General features: G+C 37.1%; 2 protein-coding genes across 2 annotated transcripts; both read right to left on the bottom strand.

The window, feature by feature from the left end:
* Nucleotides 1-4,438: 4,438 nt before the first annotated feature.
* LOC101310216 (homeobox protein knotted-1-like 7-like) lies at nucleotides 4,439-7,513 on the bottom strand. Its single transcript, XM_004298679.1, has 5 exons — nucleotides 6,779-7,513; nucleotides 6,552-6,672; nucleotides 5,303-5,487; nucleotides 5,021-5,152; nucleotides 4,439-4,922 (listed from the first exon to the last, which is right to left on the bottom strand). The coding sequence occupies exons 1-5, from the start codon at nucleotides 7,067-7,069 to the stop codon at nucleotides 4,782-4,784; spliced, it is 870 nt and encodes a 289-aa protein (XP_004298727.1). The 5' UTR covers nucleotides 7,070-7,513; the 3' UTR covers nucleotides 4,439-4,781.
* Nucleotides 7,514-12,279: 4,766 nt separating this feature from the next.
* On the bottom strand, nucleotides 12,280-18,463 carry LOC101309929. Its single transcript, XM_004298678.1, has 12 exons — nucleotides 18,255-18,463; nucleotides 17,346-17,464; nucleotides 17,144-17,250; nucleotides 16,972-17,059; nucleotides 15,259-16,330; nucleotides 15,048-15,102; nucleotides 14,857-14,938; nucleotides 14,609-14,689; nucleotides 13,814-13,918; nucleotides 13,687-13,736; nucleotides 13,271-13,400; nucleotides 12,280-12,829 (listed from the first exon to the last, which is right to left on the bottom strand). The coding sequence occupies exons 1-12, from the start codon at nucleotides 18,436-18,438 to the stop codon at nucleotides 12,746-12,748; spliced, it is 2,157 nt and encodes a 718-aa protein (XP_004298726.1). The 5' UTR covers nucleotides 18,439-18,463; the 3' UTR covers nucleotides 12,280-12,745.
* Between the last annotated feature and the right edge of the window lie 2,187 nt (nucleotides 18,464-20,650).

Below are 20,650 nucleotides of genomic sequence, written 5' to 3'. Positions count from 1 at the left end.
TATGGAAAACTATCTTCATGAAAAACAACATCTCGACTGGTAAAAACTTTGTGACTAGAGAGATCGTAAAGTTTATAAGCCTTTTGACCTATAGGATAACCAATAAAGACACACTTGACTGCCCGAGGTTCAAATTTATTTTTGATATTAACAGTTGTAGCATACGCTAAACAACCAAACACACGAAGATGACTAAAAGAAGGAGGCCGAGAATAAAGACGCTCGAAAGGTGTTTGAAAAGAGAGAAGTGGAGTTGGGAAACGATTAATGACATGAATAGCAGTGAGAACGCATTCTCCCCAAAATTTAATAGGAATATTAGCTTGAAACCTGAAAGCACGAGCAACTTGGAGAATATGACGATGTTTGCGCTCTACTACCCCATTTTGTTGGGGCGTATAAACACAAGAATGCTGAAAAATGACTCCATGTTCTTTGAAAAAATTTCGAAGAGAAATAAATTCTGCCCCATTATCACTGCGAAAACTTTTAATTTGAGAGGAAAATTGGGTAGATGCATAAGCAAAAAAATGTTTTACCAAAGATTGTGTTTCATATCTATGTTGCATCAGAAAAACCCAAGTAAAACGAGAATAATCATCCACAATGGTAAGGAAATAACGAGCACCAGAGAGAGAAGGGTGTTTATAAGGACCCCAAATATCACAGTGAATGAGATCAAAAGGCTTTACAGATGAGATGGAACTAGTACCAAAAGAAAGACGAGTTTGCTTTGCCAATGGACAAACGTCGCAAGCATGATGGGGTTGAAGAGAAATATTTAAAAAATGTTTGGCAATGTAATCTAGAGGAGCAGATGAAACGTGGCCCAATCGACGATGCCACAGATGAGAAGAGGATATTGTGGAGTGACAGGCAGGTTGAATGGATGATGACTTATATGGTTTGGACTGTTTTTCTCTGTCGCTAACGCCACCAAATAATAAAGACCATCACGTTGCTTCCCCAAACCAATGGTCTTCTTTGAAACCAGATCCTGCAAAATACACCAATAAGGGAAAAAAGTCACAGAACAATTCAGGCCTCTCGTTAATCGACTTACGGACATTAGATCAACTTTGAATGTAGGCACACACAATACATCATGCAAATAGTATTCAGAGTTCAGAGGCAAAGAACCCTTAGCAACAATATTAGCCTTTTCTCCACTAGGCAATAATACGGAAGGCAATGGACAATTTTTGTCCTTGTATAATAGTGAGGCTTGAGATGAAGAGATATGATCAGTTGCGCCGCTATCGATAATCCAATTGCGGGAAGTGATCTTAGATAAACCTGGTTCTGCTACAGCAACATTGACTCTTGAATTATCAGATCCTTTGTGATTCAAAATAGTCAAAGCACGTTGACGTAGTTGCTTAGGGAAAGGAATGCGAACGGAGAAACCGTTTTGCCGAATAGGTTGATTTGATCGATTATATTTGTTGAACACTATCAATAAGGATGGATGATCAGGGTGATCAATGAAGAATGATTTGAAATCTTGATTGGCCATAGGGACCGGAGAATTGTTGTACGAGATATAGAGTACAACGGATTGAGAAGAAAATCGTTACACGAGAGGTAAAGAGCAACGCTATAGAGTCAAGATCTAGTCCTGCTTTGATACCATGAAAAAGAAGATATTTGGCTGGAATACTTTCATTCATTCAATCACCAAAGATATATACAGGAACGTATTACAAGTGAACCAACTATACAAGGAAACTATCCCTATATTAAAGAGGAACATAAAAGGCAGATTATATCTAAGGATATAATTCTGATACAATCCTAAATACACATGATACACATAACTTCTTTCCTAACAGGGTTCAGTGTCACAGAGACAACAATAACATGAATATATAGAACCAGAGAGAAAGAACACTGTAAACCTCATAGTTGACTTGCAATGGAAGACGAAGACGAAGACGAACATCAGTCATTTCAATAATATCAATTCTTATACAAGAAAAGAAAAGAAAAACAAGTAATGGACGAGTTTAAAATCAATGCAAAATCTGCAAACGATATGCAACTAGGCAAGTCGCTTATCTCTGACAAACATGGTTTGGTTGAACCAGTCCAACAGTTTGGATCACGGTCATGGACTTAAGTCGTCGTCTGTACTTTTTCGTAGACTTTGTAGTTTGATTTATTTAACGTTAGTGGAGTCAATGTTGCCAGAAACGCGGAACGTTACGGTAAGGGTACGCGGTACGCTAGAATATATTAGCTAATTTTAATTAAAATAATTCACAATAAATTAAAATATGATAAATAAATATACTATAACATAAATACTTTCAGTTTACCTAAATACCCCTATTAGTATACAATGAGAAACCTTCCTCCTCGTAATTCGTAAAGGATAAATAAGTAATAACAATTAACATTAAAAAAATGATAAGGAAAGCTGCTCTTAATTTTAAATTTTTTTTTTCAAATAATCTTAGATCATGTTTGGTGAGTTATGCCGTGAAGTCTCCCGGATTTAATGGAGATTTTGAAATTTTTCCCGGCAAGCAGCAATCTGCAGTACACCAATCTAAATATACATCAAACACCATCACCACCACGATGCCGTCAACCCCTCCATTCTTGATGTACCTTCTCTGAAACAAAACAGCCTCTGACAATCCGTGACATCCGAAGCAGATCGATCTATCTTCACTGTCGTTGGAGCAAAAGGGAAGAAATCGTTCACGATTGGGTTCGCTCAACATGAAGATTCGGATCGCGAACGCCCCACGATTGGGTACGGGTGATCCGGAACGTGGTTCGCCGGCAGGATGAGCGTTTCCGGTAACATTGGGTGGAGTGAGATGGGAAGGAAAAGTTGCCCAAGTTCGTAGCATTGTCAGTTCATACATGCCACGAGGAAGAAGGCGAAGAAATAGGCGCGAAAATTCGAAAGCAATCGACCCTTGTCAAGAAATTCTTGGCCACCGAAAATGGGTTCCGACGGCCAAGGAGCCACCGGCTAAGGCCAGGTCGCCGAGGAAGAGCTAGTATGGAGATCATGGAGATGAACTGAAAACAGAAAGACAGTGAGTCAAAAGAAGGCCACTAAGGCCCAGTCCGCCTAGCCAGCCTCAGGCTTCACCTAGCCCACTAAAAGCCCAGTTTGCCTGTGACTTATTGCCTGTGAGTCAAAATTGACCTCATGTTTCCAACTTATTTGCAGATACGTTTTCGGACATTTCCGGGCGTTTTCAGCACGTACCGGTGGATTTTAGAATTAAAATTTATTCTCGGAAATGCCGGACACACGTCGGAAAAGGCCCATAAGCAGCATTGTTAAATTAACAGACACAAAACAAGTGGAAGGAACTTGGAAGTGAAATGCAAAAAACAAAAAAAAAAAAAAAGGTTCAACTAGGCAAGTTGCTTATTTTTAATCTCCTTTTCGATCGAAGAATGGACAAGGTCCTCTATAAAAACTAAATACCCCAGTTGATGAATGGACCAAGTCTTCTGTTCCAGCTGAAATGAGCAAGAGGAAGACGAAAAACATAGGCGCGTGATTACAGGGGTTGCCTTGTTTTTTTAGTAAGGGAGGTACGGGTGATGACGCTTCTGATTCCATCGGAAATGGAGGAGTTGCAGAGAGACGCAGTGCCTACCAAACTCGTCGTTTTACTTCTTACCTCTGCTAATTGGTCTCTGTTTGCAAACAACAGTTCTATCCTCTCCTTGTCCTTAATAACCTCCATACCAATTTCATTTCTATCTCTGGATCAACATGAAGAAACTCCTAATCCAATGGCATGCATGCAGTTCTATTGCTAGCCTTCATTTTTATTTTTCAAGAACCAACGTTTCCTGCTATGATTTGAAGGCACCTTGCTAACTGTTTCTTAATTCAGTTCACAAATCATGCAAGTGATGCAATACATAATATATAAATAAATTAAGCTTCATTATTTAGTTTTGAGGCTAAACTAATTTACTTTAGTTATCTTCTTGTTCTGGAGCACTAACCTCGTAAATCACCTGTTGAAACTTGATCCTGATATGCGTCACTAAATATATATGCAGCACAGATTATAGATAGATCCTATTTCCTTGTGACATTCTAGTGCATGCTTCATATGTATATTGTATAATAGGGAATTCAGCTTTTCAATGTCTTAGACTCTCTTAGCGTTGGAGTTATGTGGCTCAATGCGAGCTGTGAGTTATTTGCTTGCTTCTAGCTACCAGCCTATCACTGCACTGATCAGCAACTTCTATACCGGAGACAAATCGTCGATATTGAAGAACATGGATGTTTTGAGGAAACTTGATGCCTGATCAATGATTTAAACAAAAACCATTGATGGTTAACTTTGATACAATATTGACACTTAATGAAGGACTGAAGGTCGAGTACTGAACTGGAGCAATTTTGAGAAACATGACAGCCAAATTCCAAAGGGCCTTGATGCCAATGTTAGAAATATTGCAACAATTTTACAGAAACAGATCATAACCAGTCTACATTTGCAACTGTCAATGGAAGCAAACTCAAAATTAAGTAAATGAATATAGTACAACAGAGATAGAGTAGTACCACGTACAGCTCCATTGAAAACATAAAATTTACCAACCTCACATGTAATTAAGCTATTTGTTGCCCATTTGTTACCTCTGTATCAAACATCTAAACCCTTCAATGCTTTCACAAGTGTTGGCTAGGCTAGATTATATGTACTCCTCCCCAAAGTCACAAAATATCAATATATATCAGACACAAAAGTAAGTTCACCATTTACTTCTTCCTTTGAACACCCGTCTCATCTTTTGCGCTTCGACTTCAAAGAAGTCACTGATTGAGAGTTGCTGTGCCAGTTGCGCTTCCTTTGATTGATAAACCAATTGTTTATTTGCTTAAGCTGCAACCCTGTCTCTTCCACAAGTTTTGCCTTGTCGTCCTCCTGTGTGTATCATAAAACATGCAGAAAGATGCATCATCATACTAGAATCAATACAATGATCACATTTGTATATATAAATGGTGAAGTTGTTTGCTTACGGTTGGATATGGCCACTTCGAGTGTTGCTGCCACCAATTCTTCAGCACTGTAGTTGTGTCCCCAGGTAATTTTCCTGCCCTTCTTTTTCTTAAGATTTCCTCCCTCACATCCTCAATTCTCGACTTGAAACCCTGCAAATTTGAAACAAGTTTGTTGTGATTAATACTGTAATCTGTAAAGTCGTGTCTGAAAGGTATAATGCAGTGTATGTACTATCAAGAAAACCGTTTACATATATAGCTTATAACGTTTTCAAAAAATATAGCTTATAACTGAATCACCTGCTTGAGCTCAATCTTCAATTCTTGACGAACTCTTTCCATGAGAGATCTTTCAGATTCAGTAGGGAGTCCAAATCCCATCATGTCATGGGCATCAGAGCCAGCTTGATCCATAGAGAAATCCGTTGGCATGTCATCTTCATCATCTGACATTGTTGCACCTGTTCCTTCACCCAGGGTAACTCCTGAAATGGGATAATTGAGCCATCAAAATTGCAATCAATGTTTTTGTTTTTTGAAATAACTGTTGATCTCCATTGATATAAACTCATAATCATCACTACGTACGATTATGTATAGACAAATTAAGGGTGGTCCTTGTTAATTGTATATTTTCCTTGCAATGTAATAACTCTACCTAAAGAAGAAAGAGATCCTTTTAGGTCTCCATGTAACTTTAAATACAAAAACTTCAAATTTAAAAGGAAAATAAATCAGACTGTATATATGCATCTGACTGTATATGTGCACCAGTGCATGATTCCAAGTAAATATGATCAGACTTATAACTTGTATTCTACTTTCTCTTGCAGCATCCCTAACACCGTCAGCAGCGATTGAGCCTCTTCAAACCAAATGAACGTTTCGAAGTTAATTCAATATGTTTGGTAATTGACCCCAAAGAATATTATTGAATTATTGTAATGAAGAAACCCTGTATCTGTATCAGGTAGCAAGTATCCATCTAAGAATCCAACCTTCATATAAATCATTTCATTAATCAACGATATGATTGGCTACCCTTTAGATAATTATTTAGTACTCCACCACCTAATCACCAAACTCGGCAGATATGGATAAGCCAACAAACAGAGTTCATGCATTCCATTCACTTCTTACAATACTTAAACAAAGAAGAAGATTGCAATCACCAGATTAGATATTTTATACAACGCAAAATAATATTCTTGTTGCTAGCTGCACCCTTATCATCAGTTTGGTAATGGTTATGGTGTACCCTCTACTTTTAAACCAACCCCTACTACCCAACTCCCTAATCTTTTGGTTATTTTTTGTAGACCCACACCCAACTCTTTTTCTTGCAAAGACATTCAATACTTCCAGAACCCCAAAATAGCTGTCCCTCTTCTTATCTAGTTATCTTTATGCCTACCAAACGCTTTAAACATCAAAACGGACTAACAGAAACAAATTTCTAACACCCCCAAATAATGCAAAGAAATTAAACAAGCATCAAGTTGTTAATTTAACAGAAAATTACACTAATTTATGGCTTGAGGTTGATTACCGGTAAGAGCCTGCAAGGTGCTTTCAATTTCACGGCAGGCCATGACCGCCTCGACGGCGTGGACTCTCACATGTTGCTGAAGCTGTTCCTTGAACGAGCACAACACTATCAAATACTGCGCCTGTGAAATTCAAATCGTTACGACTTAGTCCTCAAATTAGTAGAGAAAGGGAAACTAATTAGCAAACCAAGAAAACGATGAGCAGTTGTTACTATATAATTAATACCAAGAAGTTATCGAGCTCTTGGCGCTCATGAGGCGAGAGAGAATGGCCGTGTTGTTGGTGGTGCGAGGCGTAGGAGCGGAGGAGATGGTGTGACTGAGAGAGCTGAGCGTCAATCAGCGGCAACTGATCGATAGGCGTGGCGACACGAAGACAAGACACGTGTGCCGACAGGAGTTGTTCGTAGAGAGGGTGTGTGGCAATCTCCGACTTGAGTTGGTGAGCATGGTCATCACCACCACCGCCACTCAGACCTCCGCCGGAACCCATCATTCCCAAGCCACTGTCTTGCATTTTTTTTATGAGTTGGGTTTTGGAGAGATGGGTCTGGAAGAGAAGACAAGAATCAGAATTATAAAGGGTAGTGGAGAATAGAGGGTTTTGGGGGGCTGTGTAGGTTTGAGAGGAGGAGGACCACAGCAGAGAAATTCAAAGAGGCTTGTGAGCTCGAGGCTGTGAGCTTCATGTCATTATGGCGTTTGACAGTTGCATATCTCGTTAAGGGTGCAAAGAAGAGAAGAGGAAAGATGATGCTACTGCTATATTGGGATCTGAGACCACACAACTTTCTGAACAGAGTTCTGAGAGAAACAAAGATCTTACATACACAGAGAAAGAGAAAGGCTACAGGGAAAGAGAAATTTCAATCAAAGAAAGAGGAGGTGTGAGGTTTTCAAGATTGTTTGGTTGTGGCTTTTCTGGTTGGTACTTGATATTTGGTCCTTGAGAAAATGAAAGATAGAGAGAGAGAATCGTTACCATGAAAGAGAGTTGGAAGCGAGCTTATAAAAAGAAACCGAGATAAAAAGCTGCTTGCTTGCTTGCTCTAATTGGCTTGGCTTGATTGAGATTGCTTACTTTAAATTTTTCTGAGAGAGCTTGGAAATTAGATAAAATTAAGAGTTTGATTAGGGAGGGTTGGTGGCTAATCTTGGTCTTTCAGAAATGAATAATTTTTTTGATTAGGTATATGCATCAAAGGAGGAAAAATGGTTCCATCAAAGGAACTGATTTGCACACTTCACAGCAACATAAATGGAGCACCCCCTTTCAATTCGTTTTCATTGTCTTTTGACCATCACTCTATGCATGCATAGCTTAATTTTCTAGCTCTTGCCGTCACTCTGTATAAACTTAATTTCTGGCTTTGTTCTCTTGCAAATTTGGACGAAATAATCAATACGGATCGATGTTCTTGCCCGGAAAATTTATTTTGGTATTGGTATGGAGAAAAGTTTTATATATCGATCAATGTATTGGTATATAAATTACGAGATGTCGGTGTATATTTTTTAATGTATTTATTTTTAAACTTTTTTATTAATAACTCACACATCTTATATATATCAATGAGGTTTGAACTTATGACCTTAAAGTTGTCAGTTAAACACTTTAACTAACCAAACCACGACTCATCGACTCTAAGTACAGCAATATGTCCTAATGTATTTGTGTTTTATCACTAATCTAATATGTTAGAATCATACTCTACGTACAGCAATAAAATGCTTGCGTAGAAACACGAACATATGCCTAATACGAGCGACTGCAATGCAACTACTTTGTTGGAATATTACCTCCTAAACACAACCTCTTGACCCGTCTATTTTCATCATCTTTTTGCAACAAAGCAATGCATGCTCACCAAAAAGTAGTTGGCCTCATGCATGTAAAATGAGGAAACTTATGTATATTTTTTTTCTTGCAACTTATAAATGATGTTAATATTGCTAATTCATAGAGTGTTTGGTGAATAAGGACACATAGTTTGGTCACTTGGTCATATAGGATGCTCCATTAATCAGATGGAAGCAAAGATCACGCTATATTATACATTGGTTATTTGGTTTCAATACCAAGTTTTCTAAGTTGTATACATTAAGAAAGTCTGCTTAGAAGGTTGAGCTGTCACTATAGCCGTCGCATTTGGCTGGTGTACCTTTTTTTCAATTACCAAATTCATGGTGGTGCTTCAATAATATTATTATCTCTCGCATTTGGTCATCAGAAACAAAATTGTGTTATTGTTATGAACAGAAACGAATCGAAGAAAAAATAAAAGGAACCCCGTTTGTTGGGAAACAAAAATGACCCACCACCAAAACTGTTGTGACACCAAACCAAGTCTATGTTTCTTTGCCTCTTCGAGTCTTTTCATTATTTTCTTTCTTTGGTGGTTGGTTCATAAACCTATGTCCATTAAGAAGTGTTTAGGATAATGACGAGGCATACATGTGTTTGATTTGAAACAAAAGTAGTGAAATGATCGAGCTAGCCATTTATGTTTGGTCATGAGGAAGAGAATACATAGAGGGTCCTAGACAAGAAAAACAATTATTAGTTGGAGATGTGGGAAAGATTATGGAGCATTAGCGATATAAAAATTGTCCTTCCTTTTGTTTTTCGTGTAAGTTTTGCGTAGGTAGCAAGGAAACGTTTTTATCTATATGTGGGTTTTAACTTCTTATAGTAATTTCATGGGTACATTAGTAGTGGTAGTAATATGAAAGAAGAAATTAGCATATTTTGAAATCACTTGGAAATGCATGCTATGATTTTGCACTGAAAAGATTAACCGACAATTTCATGTTCTCTTAATCTTTCTCTCTCTCCGTCCCTCTTCTCCTTCCTTTCTTTCATGTGTGGAAAATGTGCTCAAACATCGCATGATTCTATTTCAATACCAAAACATGGTCAATCGTGGTAGGTGGATCCGGATCCTCTTGTAATATTGCCTAATGAAATAATCGTGACCATCCAATCTTAATTATCAATAATATACAGCGCGAGTCGGTTCAAATTTTGGCTAAGTTTGTCTTACCAAAACATAATCATCAAGACTATCTAGCATGCATTGTAAACACCGAATCATGGCCTGAGCTAGCTCGGGTTATAACTCTCAGAGCATCTTTAACAATACTAGCTATTTTTGAGTTAAATTTTAATTAAATTAGCTAAAATGTCATTTTGGCTAACCACTTTAGAAATGCGGCTACATCAATACTCTCTATTTTAGCTAGCATTAGATCAACATTATTCTTCAAATAAAGATTAAATAGTTTTAATATATTTATATATCACATAAAATATCTTACAAAGAATGTATTAAATTATAGCTAGCCTTATCTGAGTCATCTCGCTATCTATATTTAGCTAGCGAGACAACTAAAAGTCATAACTAAACTTTGGTTAGTCTGTTGGAGCTCCGAAAATATAAAAAAAAGCTAAACACATTTTCTAAAATAACTAAAAGCTAAAATAGATAATCTGCTAAAGTTGCTCTCAACACTCCAGATAAACATAGTTGCAATTTTCAGTTTTGAATCAACATTATTTCAATCGAGCTCTTGTTATATGACGCAAATTAAACCGCGCACATCATAGCGATTTACTTAGATCATGTTGTGGACGTAAAACCCTAAACCAAAAAAGGTCAAGAACTTGCACCAAAACAGAACGAAAAGGTATATAATTCTTTCAGAACGTACGATTTGGCAGTTGCTGGGTGAAATATATAATGGGCAGCAATGTTAGATATGATCATTAAAATCGGAGGCGTATGAGAAAAGTCGAGAACGTGAAAGGCAAGAAAAAGCCGATTCTTCTTCTCTTTCGGTTGTCGTCGTTGGTGGTGGTGACGGTGGTGGAGCTACCGAAGGTGGTACAAGAACCAGCTTCGATCATCACCATCACATGCAGCTGTAAAACTTCGTCGTCTTCCTCTCTCTGCAGTCTCTCTGCTACATGGTCCTCTCCAATCTTTTTCACAGAAAACAAGATTTAATCACTCGAAATAAGAAGCATATCGATCATAATCCAAGCAAGAAAGAAAACACAGTGGAGGGTGGTCCTCGAAATGAAAGAGAGATGATGATCGGGGTGTTGTCGTTTTCACGAAGGAGGGGGAAACCCTACAGAAATAAACAATGGTGACTTTTCTTTTTTCTGGCTTTCCTTTGTTTTGTGTCGTTTTCTTTTTGTGATGATTTTTTAGTTTTTGTCTCTTTCATGATGATTCATCGATCCAAAAAAAGAACATCAAAAGTCAATTCATTGGCTAATCATCGATTAGTTAACTAGGAAATTCTGTGATCAGGATAATGCTTAAGAATTATTGTGACCCATGATGATTAAGGGAATCTGGTTAATTAGCAATAACTCGGTAGAAGGTAGTTTGAGCATTTTGTAGATTGATGTCCCGATTAATAGACATCTTTCGATTCACATCACGAAATTAGAAACCTCACACGTAGTATGTTTTGTGTACATGTGTGTCGCCTGTCGAGTCACAATATGTCGATATTAGAATTAGAATGATGTTATTAACACACTCATTTTTACTATTAACACACTTCATGTGTTTTTCTATCTACACATTTTAAATTTATTTACAAATTTACCACTTGAATTTGTTTCATAATTGTCTACTATCATAAATGAGGTGTGTTAATAACACCACCCTAGAATTAAAACTCCCATTAATTTGCTTTTGAATCCATGTATTTTTGCGTCTTTTTCTTTTTTGGGTGTTAAGAAAGATTTCGTCTCTGAATTACAGTTAACTGAGTTGTTTGATTGTCTAATATGAATCAATAATTTGATTCCTCTAGGTTCTGGACTCAATGTAATCTTCGTTTTGCAATGATGTTTACTCCATTTCAGTAGTTTTATTTTTCTTGAAATAAGATATTGTTTATTTAATAACTATATGAAAAATGTGCATCTAGATTGGGTTTTTTCCAACCGAGTTCCATGACTCCCACCTAAAGTCATTTTCACTTGGATTCTATAATTGACACCACCAATTAATGGCACCCAATGGGCTTGATTAACACACACACACACACACCTAATTTTCCCTTTTTTCTTCAGATTACATATAATTTCCACCTTAGTACGTGACTCTAATTTAGTTGTGGTCCGATCTATTGAGTCTCTAGTACGTTCACCATTATCTCTAGTCAGTTTGTTATATTTGCTATATAAAAAGTTATTTGAATGAATAGTCATATCATATATACGAAGCTGCACACAATTCACATCACATCACATCGGATACAAGAACTACAACGTGGAACATGTAAACATATAACTACACTGAAGAAGTGGAAGGAAAACCACTAGAAAGCAAACGCACCAAAACAAGGGTTTGGTCTTTTGGATCAGATTGTATGAACACAACAATCTACTCCGGTGAAAGAGAGAAGAAACAATCCCCCACTCTGTCGAGGAGTGAAGAATCTTGATTGAGGTTGGATGTGGATCCTACGAGGAACAAACCGGCATGATTATTGTCTTCTCCAGGGTCCCCTCTTACCTTTAGAAAATTGACACACCTAGTGGGGTGGGTACGAAGTAGATGACTCTTTTGACACGTTTCTGCCGAGAACCAGCTAAAAAGGCTACCAATATTACTCTTTCAGATGCACGCCTACTCCAAATTTGGGTGATTCTTCTGTTCACTATCCACAAAGTAAATCGGTTTGGATGATAATGTACTCTAATGTAAAACAAAGGCAATCATATTCACAAAGAATCACTAGGATTAAAAGCAATCATGTTCACTATGAAAACGGAATAAAGTCACTAGATTCAGAAGGAAAACATGCTACATCAGCTCGCATTTCACAATGTCAATATCAGCCCGAAAAACAAAAGCTCACAAAGCTAATGAACTAGAGCACGTCATTGAAATCAGGTGCTTCTTCGAAACTGTCAATGAGTTAGAACCGGAGCTTTATTCATCTTCCAACAACCTCACAGAGTCAATCTGGTTAGAAAAACTGCCAGGCTTGGGGGTGGAGGGCCGAAGCAAGATGGCGTATATACTGACTTGACTCTATTTACAGCAGAGAAACGTGTCGTTTGAAATTCACATACAATCCTGAACATGGTGATTGATGCCATCAAATGGAATTGAAAAAGAAAAGCACATTTACAAATACAGCCTTGAAACTGTTCTGCCCGGATTCACATTATGTTACACTTATCCTTGGGCTTTTCAGGTCTTGGATATGAGGATGTTGAAGAAGTTCTGACATTATTTCTTGGCCCCTGCAAATTTTGAATTGTTGCCCTTAGATTTATATTGCAATACTGGAAAGAAAAATCCAAGTAAAACAAGCATACAATAATTTATGGCAGTTCAATCATAAAGCAGAGAAAACATATTACCTTTTTTTTGGTCTGAGAGAAAACATATTACTGAACAATACAAAACGGTCAACAGTACTAGTCCAAAAGGTAACATTGAAGTCTTTAAACAGTAAACTTTGCAGTCCAACAATAGAATTTCAAAAATACTAGGGGAGAAGTAAATCAAAGTCCATAGAACTCCCTTACACAAAACACTTTTGACAATCAAAGTCAAGTCACAAAGACCCATCCCCACCATACCCAACAGATATCACTACAACTGCTAGCAGAAAGTGGTTAAATACTTCTTGAAAACAAAGCAATAGGTCGAACAGCAGATAATTATGAAAGAACTTCTACCTGGGGACCTGTGACCATCCTTGAATTTCCGCTAATAGATGGTTGCTGCACATTTGGTCGTTGCTGTTGTTGTTGTGGTTGCTGTTCAAACTCCTGTTGTTGCAGAGCAATTGCCAATTGCAGATCAGAACTGCCACAATATAGATTTAACAATATGAGTGCCTTTGAACTCAATCTGTAAACCATAATCCAAATTTGCAATTCTCTGGTGCAGAAAGTGATTTATATGTATTTTTATATATGTGGACATGACGAACTAAATATAAAAACATATTCAAATAATTTACTTGGTGCATAATATGAATAAAAGAAAGATAAGCCTGCAACATGTGATTCAAGCAATAAACGGTAATCAAGCATTCAACTACTGGCAATATTGCTACATATTTGGAACTACGTCAGTTGAAAATAATTACTTCATATCGAAGCCGGCTGAAGCTGCACTATCAAAGCTCGCAAGGTAGTCCTGAAGCATGTAATTCCAAGTTAGCATCTTGGAAGCAATTATAAACAATGGATATTATGAATAAGAGCAATGCATACCGCGGTGCTGGTAACAGCATTATTTTCATCCCAATTTTCATTTGATTGGTTTTCAACTTTAAATTCTTTGAAGCTGCCAGTCATAAACAATGTGTCTCCGTTAACCTGAAATCCATAGGGAATTGCAATTATGATACTGGCAGAAAAGATAAAACTAAAAAGATACCTCAGAACAAACACTTTGACCATCAAGTCACCCACTATGTTAAGAGCATTTCTCTTCATTTACCACCTACTTGACCAAAATTTTGTGAAGTTAACAGATTATCAATACCAAAAGAGTTCTGGTTTGTGACACAACTATAACACCAAATCCGTAACCATTAGCAGCATCCTCACCTATTATACTCTAAGCTCCTACTAAAATTCATTTACTTTGTGCACATATCTTAATTTTTAAAAGCTGTTGTCTCCTCGTATTGTTGAATGAGATTAATAGGGGTGGTGGGAAGGCATTTTCACAATCTAGCACCAACTGATGTAACAAGAAAACCCAGCCCACCCATCCAATCAGAATTGTGTTGGGTTGGACTGATACTCAGCTTTTAATTTTGAGGTTTATTAAGATTAAGTTCCAATTGGGATGGTCACGTCACCCCGGTTGGGCAGTAAAATGTCCACCCCTGGATACACCAAGACAATATCAAATGCAACGAAAGAACTCCAAAAGGTACACAACAGATCAAAATAACATTAGTATCTCTATCTACTTTTGACTAGGATCAAATAGTGGCCACAATTTGAACACTAATAACAATATCCTTGAGAAAGCAACAAAGAAATTACTGAGTTTACCTCATTAAGCTTTTCCCACACCAAATCATGCTGATTCAGGTAACCCTGATCAGTAGCTAAGAGAAAAAGTTCTCTGTTGAACTGCAGATTGAAATGACATGGTAAACATTTTGCATAGAAGTTCAAGGACTAGTATAAAATGTTTATTTATAGTTTTTAAGGGAAAAAAAAAAAAGGTGTTTCAACTTTTCACCAGAATTAAGTTTTCTTGGCAATTATTAATAGTCAAATTTCCAGATCATACTGACCTTAAACATGGTACTGAAGTGGTTGTTTCGAAAGAAAACACAAAGCTCCCGCTCTTTAAGGCCATCTTGTAAGCAGAAAAGGCTGTACAAATCATTAGAGGAGATTAATCGGGAACAGATCATAGATTTATAAGAATAAAGTTTTGAAGAAATAGATGAATAAAACATAATTAAACGGTATGCCAACATACCCATTGAAAGTCAATTGACTAGCATTGTTCTTCAAAAAAGTTCTGATCAGCTCCCCTAAATTTAATTGGCAATGAAAGCAGGAGACATTTTAGATTAGTATATCAAAACCATTGACCGAATCATGAGTTAACAAATATCACAAATAAACTAGAAGCAAGATGAAGTAATCATCTTACAATACTCATGTCAGTCCTGTGATAGGAAACTCACCTTGTTGTGGAGTGATTTCATCCTTTGACCTTGCGTCTAGCATCCCTTTGTCTGCTTGCTTTGCGAGCACTGCCTCACCTTCGTATACAGGCTCTCCTTCTTCAAAAACTGTTGAGCCTGAATCCAAAATACATTCCTCTCCTGCATAGATGGGCTCACTGCCTTCACCACTTGACATCAAAGCTTCCGATTCACCAATTCCCAGCATTCTGCCACTAGATGAATCTGAACCCACATTTGAAGCAGGTATAACCTCAGTCATATTGCTCCCATTTTGCTTATTTATTTCTACAATTCCATCAGCATTAGTCGCAAGATTGACGTGATCCTCAATTTTTTCACCCCCTTTCAAAACATCTGTATGGTTCTCATCTATGGATTCATCGTTACTATCAGGACTTGTAGAAACTGCACCTTTAATCAGGTCTGATTCATTTCCTGTTCTTTTTGTAACCAGATCCTTAGGAACATCTTCAAATTTCACAGAAGTTGGCTGATCATTATATTTCACCTCAGTGGTCTCCAACCGGGACGAACATGCTGTTTGCCCTGGAGTAGTTTCAAAAGATATCAGATCACTCCACTCGTTCCTGGAGGCAGTGTTATCTGGTACAGAGAGTTCTGACTGATGAGATTCAGCATCATGCTTTTCAGATTTATCTACAGAACCTACAGGCATGACCTTCTCAAGATGAGTACTTTCATCTGAACTAACTAACAGAGGCAGTGAGTCAATACTTGCTGCAAAGGGATCACCCACTGAGGTTGGAAGCTCGGCCTCAGACATTTGTAAGGCCATTAACAGCTCTTCTTCTTCTTCACGGTCTCCTTTCCTTAATTTTGGTTCATCAGACGCTGAATGTGGAGACTCTTCAAAAGATCTTGTTTTAGATAGGCTTGGCGAAGGTACACCAAGTGTTGCAGTTGTTGCAGCAACAAAATCAACACAATCTTCTTGAGGAATATTCTTCCCTTTGCACTCACTCTCCATATTTTTTGTTTCCAGTGCAACAAGCTCCCCCATAAGAGTATTATAGGACTTCGACCCAATTGCAGTAGCAGTATCATTATCCTGATAAATTTGACGAGCAACTTATTAAACTAAAGGCAATTAAGTGCATACCAGATGGGCAGATGGCATAAAGTTCATCAATCTAACAATAAAATTCTATCTCATTGACTGGGAATAAAAAGATTACGCATTAAGCCTACTGACAACATGAATGTATGTTTTCTAACATCAAAATAACTTGGTACCAAAAAAAATGTGAATTGAACACTAAGGAACCTGAGTAATATACTTGAATCACTAACGAGATGCCCCAAAAGAAACTATGGTTATTAATGATATACACCTACAAGATAAAAGGGATTAAGAGTGATTCAATTTCTTTCTGGTTCACGATATTGTTTGCAAAATTTCAGAATCAACCCCTCCTGCTTATTGTAATATACTAGCATTCGGTGGTTGCTTTCCTATACGGCTAGAATGGGATACTATATTTCACATTTTGATGGTTACAATATATACCAGGTGTCTCAATGTTTATTTCATGTGAGGCCAATATTTCATGCGAAGCCAATATACATGAGAGATAACAATTACAAAACCTAGAATGTGTTCAAATTCACCAAGAATCAGCAACCTTCAGATTGCAATGAGAAAACTGTTCTACTTATGCCAAGTAAGAATTGAGAACTGTGAGAACAAACCTGGGGATCAACTATCCAGCCATGATATAGGGGGATGTCTAACAGATCAAATATTGCACATTCTGGAGTAAATTCAAAATCACTTATCCTGCAAGCATCAAGTAAATTTCAATGAAAAGTCACAAAGAATATCATCTTGATAAACAACAGGTCAAAAATAAATAAAGACAACCTTGTGAATTTTATGTTAACATCGATTCCAGTAGCAAGTCGAGGGAGTAGATCAATAGCATCGGCAATGTTCTGCTGTTGATTTTCTACATAGCCAGCATCTTTATTCTACAGAATGACAAGAATGTTGTTTATTTCAGATGACACTGAGAAGAAGACAAGAAAAGTGATCATGAAAGAAAAAGCAAATTACAATATATTACATCAGTATTACTGTTAGAATCAATAAGTCTTTCTGCAACAAGTGAGAGTAACTTTTCTTGAGAGACTTCTGTAGTGTCTGCACTCAAATTCAGGTTGTTTCTCAGGGAGAGAACATTACCTGCAAGAAACGAAATATAAACAGATATTAGTAGGAATAATCCAGGTATGCATAACTTTCCATATATGCGCGTAACAGCATCATTCATTTTCAACCTCACAAGCAAAGACATAATACACAAGCATGAAAATGGAATTAAGATTCCGGATTTCCTACTACAGTTATTAGAGAAACAGAAACATACTAACAGCATACTTTTTTGTTTTTCTCCTCGATAACCTAACGAAATATTCTCTCAATCCAAACTGAGTTGTATACTGACATGAAACAAACAGAATAACTTAAAATAATCATCCCTATCCGACAAGCTTATAACCAACGAAGAGGCTTAGCATCTATACACCAGAGATTAGCAATGCATATTCGATAACTTATGTGATCTCCTTTAGTTTGTCTCGATAATCAGCACAATTGACCATCATAAAACCCTAGCACAAGTTAGAAACTAAAAACAGGACCATTTCGACTCCAATAAACTAAAAATCGATTAATCGAAGAAATCCAGAGGATCAACTGTCCATTTCAGCACCAAAATTAACCTAAAAATATCAAACAAGAACAGAGATTCATACTATGAGGTGATCAAGTCAAGTTTCACATCCAAGAAAGCTCTAAACCTAATCAAACTCGCTGTAAAACTAATCGAAATCCGAATCGAACCACCTGCAACTCCAGCTCGCAATCGAAACCACTAAAGAATCGAATCCCTCACGTGTTTTCGTTATCGGCAACCAAAACAATCAAGAAATCAGAAATCAAAACCCTAAGAGAGAAAGAGAGAGGAATTTACAGATGGCGAGGAGAGGACAGGGGCCATTGTCGTTCTGGAGGACGATAGGGGCGGTGCGCCCCAAGAACTGTATAAGCTTCGTCTTGTGGAGACAGTCCTTCACTGACTGTGGTTGCTGCTGCTGCTGCTGCTGAGGCGGTGGTTCTTGGCTCTGCTGCGGTGGCTCCGACGACGACGTAGCCATGGCTGCTCTGGTCAAATTGATCACTACCAAACCTCTATTGGCTTTTTCTTTCCAGAAAAAAAGAGAGAAGGATTCTGAGAATTTGTAAAGTTTGGTTTATAGTATTTGACGGAAATGCCAGAGTATCTGAGCAAGTACGAATTTTGTTTCACACCCAAACAAAAAACCAAAATATATGTTTAAGATGAAAAATTAATTAAAAAAAAGATGAAAAATTAATTAAAATGGGAAATGACCCTCATATAGTCATACGAGCATAATTATTTTCAGGTTAATTATATTTACAAGAAATGTTGTTTTTTTTTTCGATAACAACAGAAAACATTGTTGCAATTTACGTAAACAGTCACAATACAATGATCGAGATCAAGAATTTGATTAAGTAACCGGATAACGGTTTTAAAACATGTGTGCGGTTTGCCTGAATATATCATGTTGATGTATTTCATTTCTTGTCCTAATAAAAAAACTCACTATAAATTGTTTGTTTGGATGATCGATTTTACTAATTATTAACTCAAAGTTATGAGTTGTCGTTTTATGAATTTATGCTCGTGTAATAAAACTGCACATCTCTTATGCGGGTTTCGTCATATCACTCGTATGGTTGGCAAGACAAAAATCTATATCAAGATTTTATAGATGACCAGTAATATTGTGAACGGAAACTTTACTGCTGACGTACCACTTTTTATTTTCAATTAAACCAACTTATGATAATCAGTAAAACATGAATATTACATGCGTGTTATTGAAAAAGATAGCAAGACGGTAAGTTGGGTAACTTTCACAAACTTCATTGTTTGATGAAGTGATAGCAAGATTCTATTGAAGTGCATACGCGGCGTTGGATTTACCTGAGCAAGGAAGTAAATCTTGGTTCTGAAATCTGAACAATTCTGACCAAAGGCCAGTACTGTGTGTGTGCTGGCAATCGATAATGTCAACGTGGGCCTTATAACCTCAGTTTCAGGGCCTCTGTTTGGAACAGTGGATGAACCCCATTGGGCCAATAACAAATTCTGAGCCATGCATAGTCAAAAATGGAGCCCGACTAAATCACACTTGATTAGTGGGCTTAATTATGCTTACACACTTGATAATGGAGGGAGCCTCCCTAATCATGTTGCGCTAGACTTGTCATCTCCGGTCAAGATACTAAATTGGGGATGACGATCATATAGCCACTACTTAATATGTTGCACACTTTATATGTTGCTACAATTAGTATAGTTTCTCAAAGTCTTTTTATCTAACCTGGTTCTTCAACATTCTTTCTTTCTCATCAATCTCAGTTATTAAGAACTAGCCTATTAATTGTGCCTTAAGAACTACATCTATGTGCTACTCCCGTTCATCTTATTTTCCGTCGGTCAACACATAGTATGTATTAAACATATATAAAACTGTAACATGTGTTTCCAATATTCAGTAGACATTAGTAATTATCGTAGTTAACATGATAATTGAATACAAACTTTGTTCTCGTGAGTGACGAATCTCTCCCAACTCCATGAATGACAAGTCGAATTTTCCAAGTGCATGAAAACATGATATTTTCATTTTTTCCAAGTGTCGAAACTTAATTGGGGTACCAGCAACATATTGTGTGACATAATCGAAATATCGCGATATTTTGCGAAATATTCGAAATTCTCCCAAAATTCTTAATATCTTGTCTTAAAGTGGGCTCAAATTCCAAACATTTTGAATAATAAAATATAAAGAGTTGAGGTCGGGATTCAAACCCTTGGTCTCCTAGAATAAAGGGGAACACCTTAACTGCCATCATTCATTTCGGTTAGATTTCTACATTAAAGTATATTAATAGAAGTAGTAATTATAATTATCTTGCAATCAAGTTTTTCGAAATTTTAATTATATCGATATTTTATCGAAATTTTCACTATAGGTTTATTTTTCGGGTTGATATTTTCACGGTCATCGAGATTTTAGTCTTTGGTTTGGTTGTGGTCCAAATTTTTAGTAAAAACTAAAAAGAGAAGAAAGAGAAAAAAAAAAAAAAACCTGATACGTCATGCCCCACATCAGCGGGAACCACGAGAAATTGGTAAGTTGGCCACATCCATACGTGGCAATGTCCCACTGGCTTGTCTTTTCACCCTGGAACCGTACGGAATGGTTAAAAATATCTGAACCGTACTGACACTCCATTTTTTTAAACAAAGGAAAGATTATTTTACCGCCCGGA

The sequence above is a fragment of the Fragaria vesca genome, linkage group LG5 (genome assembly GCF_000184155.1).
Source record: "Fragaria vesca subsp. vesca linkage group LG5, FraVesHawaii_1.0, whole genome shotgun sequence".
Taxonomy (NCBI): domain Eukaryota; kingdom Viridiplantae; phylum Streptophyta; class Magnoliopsida; order Rosales; family Rosaceae; genus Fragaria; species Fragaria vesca.
Note: the sequence above shows the minus strand (reverse complement) of the source record. Positions and strands in the feature narration are given on the sequence as shown.

Coding starts and splice junctions, on each gene's coding strand:
- LOC101310216 (XM_004298679.1), bottom strand. CDS start 7,069: ATGCAAGACAGTGGCTTGGGAATGATGGGTTCCGGCGGAGGTCTGAGT. Junction 5,488..6,551: donor CACCTTGCAGGCTCTTACCG/GTAATCAACCTC, acceptor ATCCCATTTCAG/GAGTTACCCTGGGTGAAGGA. Junction 5,153..5,302: donor TGAAGATTGAGCTCAAGCAG/GTGATTCAGTTA, acceptor TCAAATTTGCAG/GGTTTCAAGTCGAGAATTGA.
- LOC101309929 (XM_004298678.1), bottom strand. CDS start 18,438: ATGGCTACGTCGTCGTCGGAGCCACCGCAGCAGAGCCAAGAACCACCG. Junction 17,465..18,254: donor CTGTCCTCTCCTCGCCATCT/GTAAATTCCTCT, acceptor CGTTTCTTGCAG/GTAATGTTCTCTCCCTGAGA. Junction 13,737..13,813: donor ATGCTGTTACCAGCACCGCG/GTATGCATTGCT, acceptor TACATGCTTCAG/GACTACCTTGCGAGCTTTGA.